This window comes from Fukomys damarensis, unplaced genomic scaffold, assembly GCF_012274545.1.
Source record: "Fukomys damarensis isolate Sample0158 unplaced genomic scaffold, DMR_v1.0_HiC HiC_scaffold_1, whole genome shotgun sequence".
In the NCBI taxonomy this organism is placed as follows: domain Eukaryota; kingdom Metazoa; phylum Chordata; class Mammalia; order Rodentia; family Bathyergidae; genus Fukomys; species Fukomys damarensis.
Genome location: NW_022900913.1, coordinates 70438736 through 70455619, shown reverse-complemented (window position 1 = coordinate 70455619; position 16884 = coordinate 70438736). Strand labels below are relative to the sequence as shown.

Sequence of the window (16884 nt, the reverse complement as noted above, 5' to 3'; positions counted from 1 at the left end):
CTTCCTATAAATTATAAATCTACAAATCTTCTATAAATTCTTGTGAATTGTTGTACATCTGTCTGAACACGGAATTCTATAATTTCTATAGCTGATATTACAGATTACTCCAGATAAACTTTGATCCTTACGCAAGTTGAAGAAGCTAGATATCGCTCCAGTAGTATATATTTGAGAGGCTCGGTGTCCTGTTTATCTGTGGTAATGCACACATCTTCACAGATGATGTCCAGACATGCCTCTGGGTGTGTCCTTGAGGCTAACTGGGTGACCACAGCAAGGCTGGGCATCAGGGGCTCCAAGTTACAGAGAGCAGGTGAAGCTGCATTTGCAGCATTTGGTTGAGCACAGTGGACATTTTATAAATATGGGTGCCGATTTAACTTTGCTCTGTTTCAAACCCAAGCATCTGTAGTCGCTGTCCTCTCTCTGCCCCTGTGTGCACATCTCATGCCTAGAGTAGACCCAGGCATGGAACAGTCTCGTGGCTCACTTTGCTGCCACCTCTTGCCCTACCTGCTGCCATGGTTTCTAGCAGCCCCACTTTTCTAGAGGGGAGCACAGGGACAGATTCAGGACTGCTGCCTAGAATCCCTGTAGAAAATTCAGTTGTGGAGGCGCTATGGAGCTCATTCTGGCTTGTGAGAGTTGCAAGCCTGGCTGGGGAGGTGCTGGAGTAGCACCTGGCGTTCTGAACAGTACATTTTTACACTGGGCACCAGCGACCAAGGAGCAGCACGTAGTCAGGGGAGGTACAGGTCTGCAAGGCTCTGTGGCCCACTGTGGACTGCTGCAGACATCAGAAGATCAGGTCAGGGAAAGGTCACTTCAGGTGTGGCCCTCAGGGTAATATTGTGCATGTGAGAGCAGTCACAGTAATGATGCTGCTCTCACCTGTCAGCCCTCCTGCCGGTCCAAGGCTTTGAGGTCCATCTGTAAAGCAACTTCATTCGCTCCTGAAATGTCCAGTGTATTGTGACACATGACAAGACAGTCCATCCCTGTGTCCCCGCCCCACTGAATTCTGTTCCTTCAAAATTTTCTCCACCCTCTTTATACTCTTTTATACTCTGCAGAATTAAAACATTTTATTCCTAGCTGTTTTAAGATATTAATAAAATTGTCATCTTTTGGATGATTTTGATTTCTGTACAACAATTTATACGAGTTTGTTGTGATTCCACGATACTCAGCCTTCCTGATACTTAGCTGTCCTTATATTCCTGTGATAAGCCTTATTAGGTTAGAGCAGTGATGGAGGACCTTTTAGAGACCCAGTACCCAAACTGCAACCCAAACCCACTTATTCGTCACAGAGTGCCAACACTGCAACTAAATCTGAAGATCCAGTGCTCTGCTGCTGGGGCGATTGGGCTGGCTTGTATGCCTGCTGTGGCACACGTGTCATATAGTCTCGACATCATTGCGCCGGAATAGTGGTAATTCTTATCTATAAAGTAACTGCCCTCTTGGGGTTGTGGAGAGAAAAGAACCCTTCTCCACTGCTGGTGGGAGTGCAGACTGGTGCAACCACTATGGAAATCAATATGGAGATACTTCAAAGAGCTGGGACTAGAGGTTCCATTTGACCCAGCAATCCCTCTGCTGGGTATCTTTCCAAAAGAACTAAAAGAATCATATCACAGTGATGTATGCGCACCTATGTTTATAGCAGCACAGTTTGTAATAGCTAAAACTTGGAAACAGCCCATTTGCCCATCAGTTGGAAACTGGATAAAGAAGATGTGGTTTTTCTATAAAATGGAATATTACTCAGCCATAAAGAACGAGAAATTACATTCATTCATAGGAAAATAGATACATATTGCGGATATATTCCTAAGTGAAATAAATAAGTCACACATGTGTAAATACCAAATAGTTTCTCTGGTGTGAATAAACTGTAATAGTACATAAGATCCTAATGAGATAACTGACATTGTGAAATGGGAAGAAAAGGGCTAAAGGTGTAGGGAAGGTGGGATGGGTAGGGGAAGGGTAATAAGGGAAAAGAAAAAATGTGAGAAAATGAAAAGATGGAAATAAAGTGTTTGTAAATGGGGAGGGGAGGAGGGGTGAAGGGAGGGCAGGGACAAGGAGAAAAAAAAAAAGTAACTGCCCTCTATCGAGGGGCTGTATACATATCTGTGGCTCTGAACCCTGGATTTGCTGGCTATGGCCTATTTATCTGGGTTGCACTCTTGTCTCCATGCGTGAGCAGTTCAGATCCCTGGTCCTCTTCCTGCATTGTTGGTAAATTCCTCGCGTATGGTGGACTCATGGACACAGGAGCACAGCATGTTCAGGTTCCTCAGGGCCAGGCTGGTTTTTCTTGGGTCATGCACTTTGGTGATGGACGTTGTCTTACGTCCTCTCTCAGTGTTCACTTGTTTGACATGCTATGCTGTGTTTAGCATGGTGAGCTGTGTCCTCTGAGTCTGTGACTGTTTCTTGACATTTCTAAATCTATATGTGTGCTCTTTGGACTTCTCAAAGGTTGGTTTGGTTGGTTTTGTCTTTTCAAAGAATTGTTTTTTATTTTTATCAGTTTTACCAGATTTTTAAAGATTTGCTGATTATTGTCTTTCTCTTGTTGATTTCGTCATTTTCCTTCTTTAGCCTGTTGAGCTGATGGCAGGTCATGATTTCAGCCTTTCCGAATGGCATCTTTGTAAGGAATGAGTATTTGGACAGTCTGGGGCTGTGCTGATGCCCAAGTCCTTTGCATCCACTACTGTAATTTTTTGTCCTGTTAATCTTACTCTGTCTGTGCAAAACACAGTGGTCAGGCCTCTGGGGGACTATGGCATATCCCTCTGTCCAGGCAGCTTTTCAGGGACTTGCTTCTGTCTGTCGCGGTGCTTAAAGGCAGATAGAGGTTCGTGGCTCTTCCGTGATCATGTATCTTCCCCTTGACAGTATACAATATCCTCTTTATTCCTATTTGTCTGATACTGATACTGTGTTGCTAATCCTGCCTTTTTACTTTGTATTTCCTTGCCTAGCTTTGTTAATTCCCGCATTTCAACTGCATGCTGCAGAGTGTTGCCTCTCCTTTCAGCACAAGGCCAGACTACACCCCACCCCCACCCTGAGGTCTCTTGTCCTGTCCTGCCCTCCCAGGGCCTTTAGTCTGAAAGCTGACACTGTGTTTTGTTTCCTGTTTCTTCTTTCCTTGAATTTTGCTCATATCTGTTGTATTTCCTCTGTAGGTGTGCATTGTTTCTTTTTTAGTATGTATATGGATCTAAGAACTATTAATAATAGACTTAAATTCTTGACTGAGGTATTTTAATTATTTTTCTCACACAGTTAAGAAGTAAGTAGCATCTGTTACCTATGACCCATCCTACCCTCTCCACTTTTATATTCCCCTAATTTCAGTTCAGATTAGGAATTACAAAGGCACTTAGAAATATGTCCCTTTTTATATTTTGGCTTGTTCCTTAACAGTTTCATTCTCATTGAGAAATGTCTAATATTTATATCTGGTTGTTATGTTTGAATGGTGTATTTTAAGAGCCAGTTTGTTGTACGTATAATTTTCCCTGTCTGAACCTTTCCGCGATGCAGGGAGAAGAGTGCAGCCGAGGCTTAGTGGTTGTAGCTTTGGTGTGGGTCCTTTCTGTGACACTGCTTGCTGGCTCCCTGACCTGGTGCACTGGTTATGAATCTGAGCCACAGTTTGCTCATCTGTACAGTGGGGTGAGCAGTGGTGGCTCTGCCTTTGCACAGGGTCACCAAGATGCTTTCTGTGAGGAGCATGCAGGAACATGGGGACAGCACCCCCGGTCTTGCATAGGGCCCCACCATCCATGTCACTCCATCTGTGCTGTACACTCTCTGTGAGCAAGCAGCCTCCAGGTAGCTTGTTTTCTAACTTCTTGTCTGTCTGAGGCTGGAGTTTGTTTTTCCCATCAAGAATGCCAGCTGGTGTGGATGGCTAGAACATTTAGGGCCTGGAATTCCCCCCACTAACAATTATGTACTACATTTTCTCCTTAGCTGCTGACATCTTTAGTGTAGCAGGAAAGATGTTCAGTGCTTTGTTCTGACTGGAAGCTCTGGCTGGCATCCTCTCCCCACTCCCACTTTTGGAATTCAGCTGTGCTTGCTCTTTGACTTTGTGTTCCGGGGGAAGTTGGGCACCTTGCCTGTGTATGTGTATGTCCTACAGGATATGCCTAGGGAAAAGTCTTCTTCAGTTCTGCCTGGCATGCTGGGATGTTTTTCCCTGTAGACTGAAGTCTTTCCTCGATGTTTAGATCATTTTTTTAAGTCGTTGCTTTTATATCCTTTCCATCCCAGCCGCCTACAATTTATGTTATATCTTATAAAAACTCCTGGATTCATCTTCCTTGTCTGCTTATATTGTCTTGCATCTGTTTGAACATAATCCTCTTCCATCCACTCAGTTGCTTTAAGTTTAACAAGGCTGGGCACAAATGTTTCAGAAAAATAAAAATTAGTGAAGTGTTTGATTTTATAATTTATTATCTCTTTGGAGACTCCTCCATAGTGGGTTTCTCAGGGTTTTCTACCTCACAGATTAAAGTGTATTTCCCATGCCTATAACACATTATAGTTGTATCATGTTTGTATAAAATTGCACATTTTTAGAAAGTTCTATCAGTTGTGCCATGATTGAAAGGGTATCATTTATTTATATCCATTTTATTTCATTTCTGATTTAAAACTGGGTTTACTATTTTATTATGGTTTTAGGCGAAACTGATTCGGGACATTGCTCATTGTCATGGAATTTTGATCACCTCTTACTCCTACATTCGGCTGATGCAGGATGACATTAGCAGGCACGACTGGCACTATGTGATCTTGGACGAAGGACACAAAATTCGAAACCCCAATGCTGCTGTCACCGTGGCCTGCAAGCAGGTATGACCTTACAGGGGGCTTTCCAGGTGGGAAACAGCTTATTTAGGAATAGGCACCGCTTTTAGTAACTCACTCAGTGTCTTTCCTGATGCTTTGTGTAAAGAGCTTCTTCATACTTGCCCATAATCATATTTTTAAAATTGTGATTACTCACGTTATCCAAAAATGTCTCTTACGTAGGTTGATAATTTGAGTATTACCAAATCCAGCTCTAATCCTTAATATTCAACTTGAATGATAAACAATATTTCCCCTCTTTTCACCTGAATATAATGGGAGAATTGTAATTGCATAAAGCACCTTCATGTTGGACAGGACCAGTGGTGAAGAGCTGAGATGTTGAGTCAGTGTGTCAAATGACATTACATAGGAGTGTTTCCGGGTTGGGACTGTGGTCATCTGTGAAAGGCGAGTTTAACAGAAAGGTGTTTTCTTTCCGAAATAGTTCCGCACGCCCCATCGGATCATCTTGTCTGGCTCGCCGATGCAGAACAACCTCCGAGAGCTGTGGTCGCTGTTTGATTTTGTCTTCCCGGGAAAGTTGGGCACCTTGCCTGTGTTTATGGAGCAGTTCTCTGTCCCCATCACCATGGGGGGATACGCCAATGCTTCTCCTGTGCAGGTAACAGGCAGCAGGTGACAGGGGTGCTTCAGTGTTTAAAACGGTCCTACTACATATTATACACTGTAGTAAAGTGCTTCAGAATGTAAGGAGAATGACCAGGCTTATGAATTGGTGTCTGATAAAAATCAGAAAATGATTTCTGTTGACAGATCATATTTGTCCAGATTTTAAAAAAAAAATTTTTTTTTTAAATCACAAGAAATACGTACTCAGAGGAAACCCCTAAAACTTTTTTTTTTTTTTTTTTTTTTGTACCGGGGATTGGACTCGGATCCTTGTGCATGCAAGGCAGGTGGCAGAGCCACTCAGCTAAATCCCTGACCCAATAAAACTTATCTTTGCATAATCGAAATGAAACAGTTGTGGTGTTAGTTGTTCCTGGGACATTTCTGTCAGATAAGGAACAGAGGGATGTCATACATGATCAGAAACTATGAGCAAAGGCAAGTGAGTTTTAGCGCACAGTATAGGATGACCTGGGCAGTGTGTCTTGTACAATATCAAGACGCTAAGGAAAGGGATGTTCAGGAAGATGGAATGAGTTGTGTCCCATGGCTGGTTTCTGGGAAAATGGGCTGTGAGGAGCGAGGCCTTCTGGGTTAGGGCAGCACTGTGAGCACAGCCACGTTGTGTGGTAGGACAGTGATAGACCCACTGGACTGGGCTGGGGATGCTTATTGGGGCGGGGCTGTGGGAAGGGGAAGGAAGGCAGAAGTCCTTGGAGCAATGGGACAGGCTTCAAACAGGTCGCTGTAACATGGCTCTCTGGAGTTGCTGAGATGGCTGTCACAGGAGGGAGGGTGGCAGTGAGGGACCTGTAGGGCTATTGGGGATGAGGATGGTGAGCTGAGAAGGACAGCAGGGACAAGAGACCCAGGTGGCCTTTGTAGGTAGGACAGACAAGGTGTGGAGGCTGCTAGAATAATGAAATGAAATAGACAGGGTGGCACATACCTGTAATCCCAGGTCGGGAGGCTGAGACAGGAAGATTGGCCTTTTGTGTGGCTGTCGCTATGGAGCCATATGGTCCATCTGAGGCCGAGTGACCTTTTATTTCAGGGTCACAGGCTTTTCTCAGGCTGCTTTCTGGGGTGTCCAACAGGCAGTCATCTCTGCTGATGAGCTAGTGGCTCCTACTCCTGCTGCCTCCCCGCATTTTTGATCTTCTGATCTTCAGCCTTGCATCATAGCAGTTGCTTTGTAGCTTTGGGAGAGTACAAGATTATGAATTAATTCATTTGAAAATAGTTTTTCTTCTAGAGATTGGTCAAGACCCTGTGTTAGGGTCTAACTGTGTAACAGTAACTAAAACAGGTGTAGAAGAAGAAGAAGGCACAAAATTGTCGGGGTTTTTTGTTTTTGTTGTACGTTTTGGTGGGAGAAGTTGTTTCACTGATGGTATTATGATGGAAGCTACTGTCTCTTGGAGTATATAGAATTTATGTGAGTTTTTCCAAGCTATTTTCCAACCATTTTTAGTCAGTTTTATGCAATTATTTGTCCTTTTTTTATTATTAAGCAGTGGAATCAGTTGAGAGGTAAGAACAAACACACTCCTTAAACATACAATAATTCCCTTTCCTTTTCTTTCATTAAAGGTTAAAACTGCTTACAAATGTGCATGTGTCTTACGAGACACCATAAACCCATACCTGCTACGGAGAATGAAGTCAGACGTCAAGATGAGCCTTTCTTTGCCAGATAAAAATGAACAGGTCTGTAGATCCAGATGTCACCAGGCTTTACTCAACACACACAGCTATGCCTGCCTGGCCCCTTCCCTCCCATCTCCCTGAGTACTGACCAGGCCTGTGGGTTGTGCTCTGCACATAACTGTGGTGGCAGTTGTCCCTGCTATGGCATCTGTCCTCATAGACTGGACATTCCTGGAGGTCTGGCCATGTTGTACCTATCTTAGGGTCCCTTGTAACTGCTGCCTCAGGGATTTGTAGGCAGAGGCACCTGTGAGTAATTCATATAGGTAACTTTGTACTTGAAGGGAACAGCTTTTTCTCTGTTGTCATTCTAGTTGAAAGTCTGAGTGTGAATTTAAGAAATGAAGAATTGTAAAAGCTCAGGTTCATATTTTAGAAAGATGACTCAGACCATGAGTGAAAGCACTTTGAGGGGAAGAACATGGGTGCAGAGAGGTGAAGTTGGAGAAAGAGCAGAGCATCATGAGGAAGAAAGTCAGCAAACATGTGGCATGGGATACTTGGATACGTGGCACAGTTAGTCTAGGGGTAGGGGTTGCTCTCAGAGATGAGTCTAGTGACTTGTAAACCCTAGGGAAGGGACATTCCAAGTGGGCAGGAGGGCATGGACTGAAGTGCACCTGATCCTGAGCTTGTGTGTGATCAGGAAACCAGGCTGGAGGGGCTACTGGGCCATGGGGCAGGGCCCACAGATGGCTGGACACAGAAGTGGAGAAATGCCCTGTCCGGGCTGGGCTATGTCATCAGTGTTTGTTGTTTTAATAAGAGGTACATTGTTAAATTGCATGTCTTGTGCTCATTTGATTAGAAACCTTACTGATGTTTTAATTTATTTTAATAATATTTTAAAGCTATGATTTGTTTTTCTTTCTCCTGTAGGTCTTATTTTGCCGTCTTACAGATGAACAGCATAAAGTCTACCAAAATTTCATCGATTCCAAAGAAGTTTACAAGATTCTCAATGGAGAGATGCAGGTCAGCCAGAGATGGAGTAGGAGAGATGAGCTGTGGACAGAGGGGTGTAGGGGGGGAGGCGCATGCATTATCTGTGTTCATTCACATGGGGCCTGTGAGGTGGACATGAAGCCCCACTACAGTGTTCAGGGGCAGAGAAAGTGACGTCCCAGGGAAGGGGCCATCCTGAGCTGTGCAGGGGAAGCTGAAGATGACTAGAGCCAGGGGCTGGGTGTCAGGTGCATTGCTGGATTTTACTGGAATTAGGACCAAAATCCTGTTTTATTGTTGTAGAAGGAATTGGCAAGTGACATGCACATAGAGATGAGCTAAATGGAAGTAAAATAATAAAAAGTTTATTTTGCCAGCAAGGGTCGAATTGCAATCAGAAAGGCAGTGCCAGTGATCAACCATCTATTGGGTTGCAGCTTCTTCTTTTATAGGTTTTACAGCCATGACCTCATTCAGGTGGTTACATTTCATTTCCTCAGTTCACATTACCCATGTACAAATTATAGTAACAAGACAGTTAACTTTAACCCAGACGTAAGAATTCCTTGTAGTTGGGGAGTACCTCATTCAGGGTTACATTTCATTTCCTCAGTTCACATTACCCATGTACAAATTATAGTAACAAGACAGTTAACTTTAACCCAGACGTAAGAATTCCTTGTAGTTGGGGAGTTTACCTGAAGAATCATCTAGCTCTCTATTCTCGTGCACAGGAAGGGGTTGTTCAAGGTTAGGGATGAGGCCAGATGTCCCGTTTCATGGTCAATGCCTCCAGTGTCTGTTAATTTTGAACTAAACAAAGCAGATTGATGTTAGAGACAGTGTAAGTCATTTTACATTTTCCTAACATTTTGTAGGTTTTTAGATTATTTGCAAAAGTTCTCTGTAACTTTATGAGGAGAGGGTTATGAGGATTCAGGTGTTTCATCAATATCTAAGGCCCTGTACTTCATAAATGTGCATGAACCACTGCATTGTAGAAACCAGGTCTCACTCTGGTTCAGAAGTCTCTGGCTGTAATTCTCCTGGTCCCAGAGTGGGAAGGGAGCATCTTTATGATCATTCTATGCCTTCTGTACTACTCAAGTTCTCTCTCTACCATTGTCTGGAATATGGAAGTTACTGGGTAGTGTCTTCCGTGAATCATACAAATGTGGTAGAATTTGGCTTTCTGGAGCTCCTCGTTTCTGTGCGTCATGCACACTTTGATGGGGTGGGCATAGCTCATGACAACATTACAGACGTGCTGGGTATGGGGCTGGAAGCTGGGCTTTTGAATCTTAATCAGATGGCACATGCTGCCATGGGTTGGGCTTTTTGTGACCCTCGTGAAAACATTTTGGTGAGAACCTCAGTTAAACTTGAAGCTCTTCCAGTAATGAGAGAACACACATTGAACTGGAGCACGAACTTTTCGTCTCCCTGCAGGCTGTTGCACCTGAATCCCACTCTGCAGTCTAGTGAAGAATAGCATTATACATTGGTGTTTATGATGGTGGGGCCTTCAGGGACAGGGGATCCCTGCAGTGTTCGGGGAGTCAGCGTGGACTGCTGGGATGAGCAGGCATTTGTGCACATCTTCTGTCATGGCTGTGAGCAGTGCTCAGCACTGAGCATGGGTGACCTGTGAAGCGGGCATGTATACTAGGCTTGTATTCAGTGTTCAGTCTAAAGCTGTAGACAAACACCTCTCCTTTTCTGTGTGTAAGTACCTTACCCTGTAAATTGAGTCTTAGTGATTTGACACATGGGATTTCTAGAAGTAAAGAAAGGCACTCCCACTGCCAATTCCTGGGTAGAGCCGTTTCTGTGCAGTACTCTTAGCACAACTGCAGAATCCAATCCATTGGCTTCCTGCAGCGAGTGTACACTTGCACATCCTCCACTGCTCATCTCTGCAGCCATGGTCCTTACCTGTCCTTTTCAGAGGTCCAGTGAGTAGTGCTGTGCACTCGGAAATCCCCAGCCCTGCTCCTGTGCTCTGAGGTTGCTGGAGATGAGCAGCAGCACAGTGCCTTGTTCATGGCAACAGGTGCTTAAGCACCAGACTCAAGGTTCACTCTTGAACCCTTTCTCATGGCTGTCATCTACCTCTGGTCTCTAGAGGAAGCTTATAGGTCATTCCCAGCTCTCCAGCTCTCCTGAGTCTCCCCTCCTACCTCCTGTGCCTTCATGCTAAGTGGTTGAGATTTCCTGTCACGTAGATAGAGTGGCAGCCATGCTTACAAGCCCCAGTTTCTAGTAGTTGTATGAAGAAGGTAATGGGGCAAAAAGAAAACAGGTGCAATTAGTTGTGATCATGTATTTTCTTTAACTGAATATATCACTAAAATACTATTATTTGGGGGAGGGTACTGGAGATCAAACTCTGGTCCTTGTGCTTGAGAGGTAGGTGCAGCCCCACTGAGATCCATTCCCAACCCCCTAAAATACTATTTTAACATGTAACCAGAATTTAAAAATGATTAATGAGACATTTTACTCCTGAGTTTTTGTATTGTCTTTAAAATTGAGAGTGTATTCTACACTTGCCGCACATCACCATGCAGCCCAGCCGTACTTCACATGCTGTATACTGCATGTAGCTGGGAGCTGTGGTATTGCGTGGTACAGGTCTAATGGGAAGAAAACGTTAGAGAGGCTGTTGAGAGTTTTGACAGTATTCTTAACTTGCTCAGATCCTTACTCATTTAAGTGCTGTTTCCTAGTAAAATTGCTGCACCCTGTGATTGTTAACTTCATGAGTATTCTTTCACACTTGAGCTTCCATGCCAGAGGTTTGCTCTGAGTCACACTCTGAAAGCTGTGAACGCTCACTCATTCTTACAGTTCAGTTGGGTCCCTTGGCGGGCACAGGGCCAGAACCAGGGCCAGGGCGTGCTCACCCTGTGCTTCTAACACATGAGCCACCATCCACATCTTCCCACACAGATTTGTTCTCTGAGGCAGTGGTAACAAGAAAGTAAATAAGTTTTAACCTGGCTAATACCTTAAACTGGAACTTTTAGTAAGGTGCTTATGCATTTGATAATCCTATGACTGATTCCTCCAAAGTTGGATTGTCATGGGTGGTATTTCTGATATGCATTTTCAAAGTGACTGACGGTATTGGTCAACTTTCTGGTGCTGGGACAAAATACCCGCCATATGCAATTTAAAAGAGGAAGGACTTATTTTGTCTAAAGGTTTCAGTCCATGGTCAGCTGATGCCAGAGCAGAAACATCATGGCGGAAGGGCATGGTGGAGGAGAGGCAGCAGGGGAAGAGACAAAAAGGAAGGGGGCTGAGACACAGTATGCCTTCAAGGTGCTCCTCTGGTGACCTGGTTCCTCCACCCATGCCAACGTCTTTAGCGCATCAGTGGATTCATTCACTCTTAAGGTCTGTACCCCCCTGACCCAGTCACCCTGTAGGCCCCTCTGAACATTGGTGCATGTTGGATCAAGCTCTCAGCACATTAGTCTTTGGAGGACGCATCATAGTTAAACTATGACAGTGTTTCTTTGTATGAAGTTTATAGTATTGTGTAACTGTTTTTCGGGTGAGGGGCAATGAGTCATTAGCAATTGCATATGGCCCCTACTGTGGACATGTTCAGTCCAGTAGAGCTGTTTTATTGCTTGAGAAGTTGTCCGGTCAGGGGAAGATGAGTGAATATTAATTCCCAATGCCTAACAATGCTGTGATTAGGGAAGAAGCTCAAAAGCTGATGAAGAATGACTTTAATCCACATCATATATGGAACAGCCTCTTTCCATTCCATCCTTCCTTATCTCTAAGTTAATCTAAGTGCACTTAATGTTCTTTTGCATTGCAGATTTTCTCTGGACTTGTAGCCCTAAGAAAAATCTGCAACCACCCTGATCTCTTTTCCGGAGGCCCCAAGAACCTTGGCCGCCTTCCAGAGGATGAACTCGAAGAGGATCAGTTTGGATACTGGAAGCGTTCTGGGAAGATGATTGTCGTTGAGTCTTTGCTGAAAATATGGCACAAACAGGGTCAGCGAGTACTGCTGTTTTCTCAGTCGAGACAGGTGAGTGTGGAGACTTCAAGAAACAAGTCACTTCTTAGGGCTTATACATTTAATTTAAAAATTAAGCTATGATCTAAGGTAATGCTTCCAGAGCAAGTCTGCCATGGATGCAAAATAGCAGCTTGCAGGGTTGGAGTCTTCTCTGGAGGTGGTGCCCAAATTTGACTTTTTAAAAAGCCCGTGATGTGATGCTGGTGTCCATGTGAGTTTAGACCTGAGTTTGGGCTACTTATAAAAGTTGTAAGAATTAACTGTAAGAAATACCAAAAATATTCTTGTAGCAGTTTGATTTCTCCACAGGCCCACCGGGGGAGGCGTGGTGAAAGACACAAGTACAGCAGTCTTCTCTCCCCCACAGATGCTGCACATCCTCGAAGTGTTCCTGAGAGCCCAGAAGTACTCCTATCTCAAGATGGACGGTAGCACTACCATTGCCTCGCGCCAGCCGCTGATTGCAAGATATAACGAGGTAGCAAGTGCTGTCAGGGAGGAGATGGGCAGATCAGCTGTGTGTCAGCCACAGCCACCTGGGCTGCTATCCTCTGGGGCTAGACAGAGGGCAGCAGGATTTCTTGCCAGTAACCGTGTGCACTTGGAGAGCATAGGGAAGTTGCAAAGGTACACGTGTGTGTGTGTGTGTGTGTGTGTGTGTGTAAAGGAAGTGCTTTCTTTCTTGGAAACCCAGTTTGTAAATATTCCTGACATAGTATCAGGAACGGGAGCTGTGTGACGAGCTCTGGCCTCACTGTTCGCCAGGCAGCCATCATTGCTGGCTTTGGGAGCAGCTCTGCGTATGGTGTGAGCAGCCGGAGACAGAGCGGGTACTGCCCTACAACACTCCCATTGCGTGGCCTGTCTTGCCTGCAGGATGCATCTATCTTCGTGTTTCTTCTGACTACGAGAGTGGGCGGCATAGGCATCAACCTGACCGGGGCCAACAGAGTAATCATCTATGACCCTGACTGGAACCCGAGCACTGACATGCAGGTCTGTCTCGTACCTCAGAACAAGATGTGTGAGAACAGTTTCATGGCTGGTGTCATCCTCCCATGTTCTGGCTGGCTGCTGAATGCCGTCTCCATTTTGGATCCACTGCTGAACATGGGATAAAGGGACCACAGGCAGAGGTGGAAACTCCGCTTTCAGATCCAGCTGTCTGGTTCTGTTTGGTTGGTGGCTGTTAATCCACACTAGTGGGTTTTGGGTGTGCAATCTTGACCACACTCACCAAAATTCTGCCTCTGGGAGTGAAAGGCACCGGCCCTCCACCTTTGTGTCCCTCCATCAGCACCACCCTGTTAGGGCCTTTGCTGAGCTGAGCTATCTCTCTCTGTTGCAGGCCCGGGAGCGAGCCTGGAGGATAGGCCAGAAGAGGCAGGTCACCGTGTACCGGCTCTTGATGGCTGGCACCATCGAGGAAAAGATTTACCACCGGTCAGTGAGATGCTGCCGAGACCCTGCTGTGTGCACCTGGGGTTTGAGTGGGGAGTATTTTAAAGTGTTGTTGTACAGTATTTTCTGTGTTAGAATAATATTTAGCTGTAATTTAAGGGATGTAGATTTTTGTTTAGTATTTTTTTCTTTGCCATTAACATAAGCTTAGATAACATGAGTTTTTTTTGTTTGTTTGTTTTTTTTAAAATGCCTTCAAATATGATTGTTGTACCTGAGCCTACTTCAGGGACCACTTATATGTAACTTTTGTATTCACTGTTATCTGAGAGAAGTGTTCCTGCCTCCTGTAGAAAAATTGTGAAAGATACAAAGTTGAAGCTGCATTTTGGCATTTCCACACATTTGAAGATGCAGTGCTGCCTTGTAGAACACCTGAGCCACAGGGCTACAGGTGAGACTTTGGCACAGCATGGTGGTGGCTGAGAGTTTCCTGAGAGAGGGCTCCTTGATACAGAAGCCTGGAGGCCAGCTCCTTGCAGCACAGAGAGGCTGTGGGTCACAGGCTCGTGTGTGAAAGGCATTTTTTGAAATGTGGTGAACCTTGTAGGTTCAAAAAGTTTTATAACTGTATACAAATTGTATAACTGATAATATGAAATAGGAAGAAAAGGGCTAAAGGTGTAGGGGAAGTGGGAAGAGTAGGGGAAAGGAAATAAGGGACAAGAAAAATATGAGAAAAGGAAAAAATGGAAGCAAAGTCTTTGTAAGTGGGGGGCTGGGGGGTGAAGGGAGGGCAAGGGTATGGGGAAAAATGAGAACCAAGATCTGTCATGTAAAGGTATGAGATCCCAATGATGAATGTAACTGTACTGTATACTTTAAATGTACCAGTAAACTCAATAAGATTAAAAAAAAGCTTGTTGGATAGAAATAATTAGCATTTCTAACTGAATTCTATAAAACACTAGAAACCAGCTGAAGCGTTGCATACTTGCTGAACTCTCATTTCTCAAGGCTGAAAGTTTGGGCATTATCTAGCTGTTCAAACAGCTGCAGCTATTACCTCCCTCTCATATTGTTTCATAACTGGAACATACAGGTAGAACTAAGCATTGTTTCCTGTCAGCTTAATTTTTTATCCTTTCAGACAAATCTTCAAGCAGTTTTTGACAAACAGAGTGCTAAAAGATCCAAAGCAAAGGCGGTTTTTCAAATCCAATGACCTTTATGAGCTGTTTACTCTGACTAGCCCCGATGGCTCCCAGAGCACTGAAACAAGTGCGATTTTTGCAGGTAATACAGAAAGGCCGTTAATTTCAGGTAATAAATTACATAAGATTTATACACTTAGTATTAGCTGTGCTTTGCCTTTTACAGGAACTGGTTCAGATGTTCCAACACCCAAACGCCATTTCAAAAGGAAGATTCCTCCAGCCTTTGGGACAGACCAGAATGTTCCAAAATACAGGAAATTCCCAGATTCTGACACATTTGCAAATGTAGCCACATCATCTGAAGATAAATCTAAGGCAACAGGAGCTGAAGGAAGCATGGTAACCTCCAGTACAAGTGGCCCTTTGAAAAGTGACCCTCACCCAGGCAGCAGGGTAACTAGCAGTGACAGGGTTAGCGAGGAGACAGGTGCAGTGTCTGGACCAGAGGAGCCACCCATGACTGGCAGAAATGAGTACTGCTCCAGTTCTCCACAAATTGACAGAGCACCCGGCCTGTCTGGCGAGGAAAGCATTGCTGTGAAGCAGGGACCTTCTGGTGAAGGAGACAGAGGCCAGGTTCCAGCAGAACTTCCTCAGGAGAATGGACAGGTGAGAAGTCATTCCTGTAAGCACAAGTCGAAAACGAAGCACCAGGATGTAGCAGAAGAAGGAGCCCTGGAGAAGAAGCAGAAGCCCCAGGGTGCCAAGCACCGCAGAGATGCCAAGTTTGAGGGCACACGAGTGCCACACCTGGTGAAGAGAAGGCGGTACCACAGGCATGATGAAGGCCCTGAGAGCAAGCCCAAGGCACACAGTGGTGATGACTACGTTTTAGAAAAGCTCTTCAAGAAATCAGGTAATGTCCTCGGTGCCTGTGCCATAGGGTATAAGGCTATATACAGCCTCATAGCCAATAATACTCTCCTTCCGAATCCAGATTTGAAAAGTTTGACATTCCAAAGACTGTGTTGATCCCCTTTCTTGATACCTGAGAGAACCAGTATTACTTCCAAATATTTTTGTACAGGGAAGCAGTGGTAGTTAACATACAGCCACTTACAGGAGAGTTATGAGACTTTGAACAAATGTGTGCCTTCCTCACCTGCTGTAGTATCAGATTGTCCAGCCACAGGAAATGCACCATATGAGTATGGATGGGCAGGCATTCTAGATGCAGGAAAGCTGATAGTACAATGCCCAGGGAAAGCACTAGAGGAGATTGACATAGCACTTTTCTGATCATGGGGTGTCTGTGCCCTTCCCCACTTAGTTGCCTCTTGAAGGACCCTCTTGGTCAGCCTAGTGGCCACTGTGTCCACATCAAGGTGTGCTGCTTAGGTTCCTCTGTCTGAGAAGGCTGGTGTGTGGGACACTTCAGAAAGACTTGCACTTAACACTGATTACATTTCTTTCTTAATTTCTTACTTTAAATAGTTTAGAGCTTTTTTTTTTTGTACTGGGGATCGAACTCAAGACCTTTTGCTTGCAAGGCAGGTGTCAGCACCATGAGCTAAATCCCTGGCCCTATGGTTTTGACCGAAATAAGTTGAAATAGTATATACAGCTCTGCTCTTTCCTTACTCCATGGTTTGTGTTTCTAGTGCTTCCTTACCCCTCCTGTGCATGTGTGAACAAGCCTGGGTTTTTGCAGGAGTGTGCAGAAGCAGTAGTGCTCACACCCATGCACCTCTAGGAGACACCTGTTAGTTTGTTCTGTCACTGGCTAAGGTCACTTAGTTGAGGTGGGGGCTACCAGATTTCTCAGACCCAATACACTTATTTTCCTTTGTAATTAATATTCTCTGAGGCTCTGTAGATACCTTGTTCCATTCCACTAGCTTTAGAATCCATTAATGACTCTCCCTCGATAAGTTGCCGCACAGGGATTAGTGTCTCACTATAAAAAAGGTTTTCTTCTTCCTGGTTTGTTGTTTTATTCATAGGGCTGGTGATGCAGCTTACTGGTAGAGCACTTCCCTAGTATGCATCAGGCCCTGGGTTCATCCCCAGCACCAAAAAAAAAAAAAAAAAAAAAAAAAA

General features: G+C 44.6%; 1 protein-coding gene across 3 annotated transcripts in view; it reads left to right on the top strand.

Annotated features, from left to right (window-relative positions):
• The window catches only part of Ercc6 (ERCC excision repair 6, chromatin remodeling factor), a 76814-nt gene that overhangs the window by 48237 nt on the left and 11693 nt on the right, over positions 1-16884 (top strand). For all 3 annotated transcript variants that reach the window (XM_010622510.3, XM_010622511.3, XM_010622509.3), the window contains 10 exons: positions 4726-4896; positions 5342-5518; positions 7120-7236; positions 8116-8211; positions 12020-12235; positions 12594-12704; positions 13103-13222; positions 13575-13669; positions 14778-14923; positions 15008-15700. In XM_010622510.3, the coding sequence (XP_010620812.1) occupies positions 4726-4896; positions 5342-5518; positions 7120-7236; positions 8116-8211; positions 12020-12235; positions 12594-12704; positions 13103-13222; positions 13575-13669; positions 14778-14923; positions 15008-15700 (1942 nt within the window). The remainder of the gene's footprint in view (positions 1-4725; positions 4897-5341; positions 5519-7119; positions 7237-8115; positions 8212-12019; positions 12236-12593; positions 12705-13102; positions 13223-13574; positions 13670-14777; positions 14924-15007; positions 15701-16884) is intronic.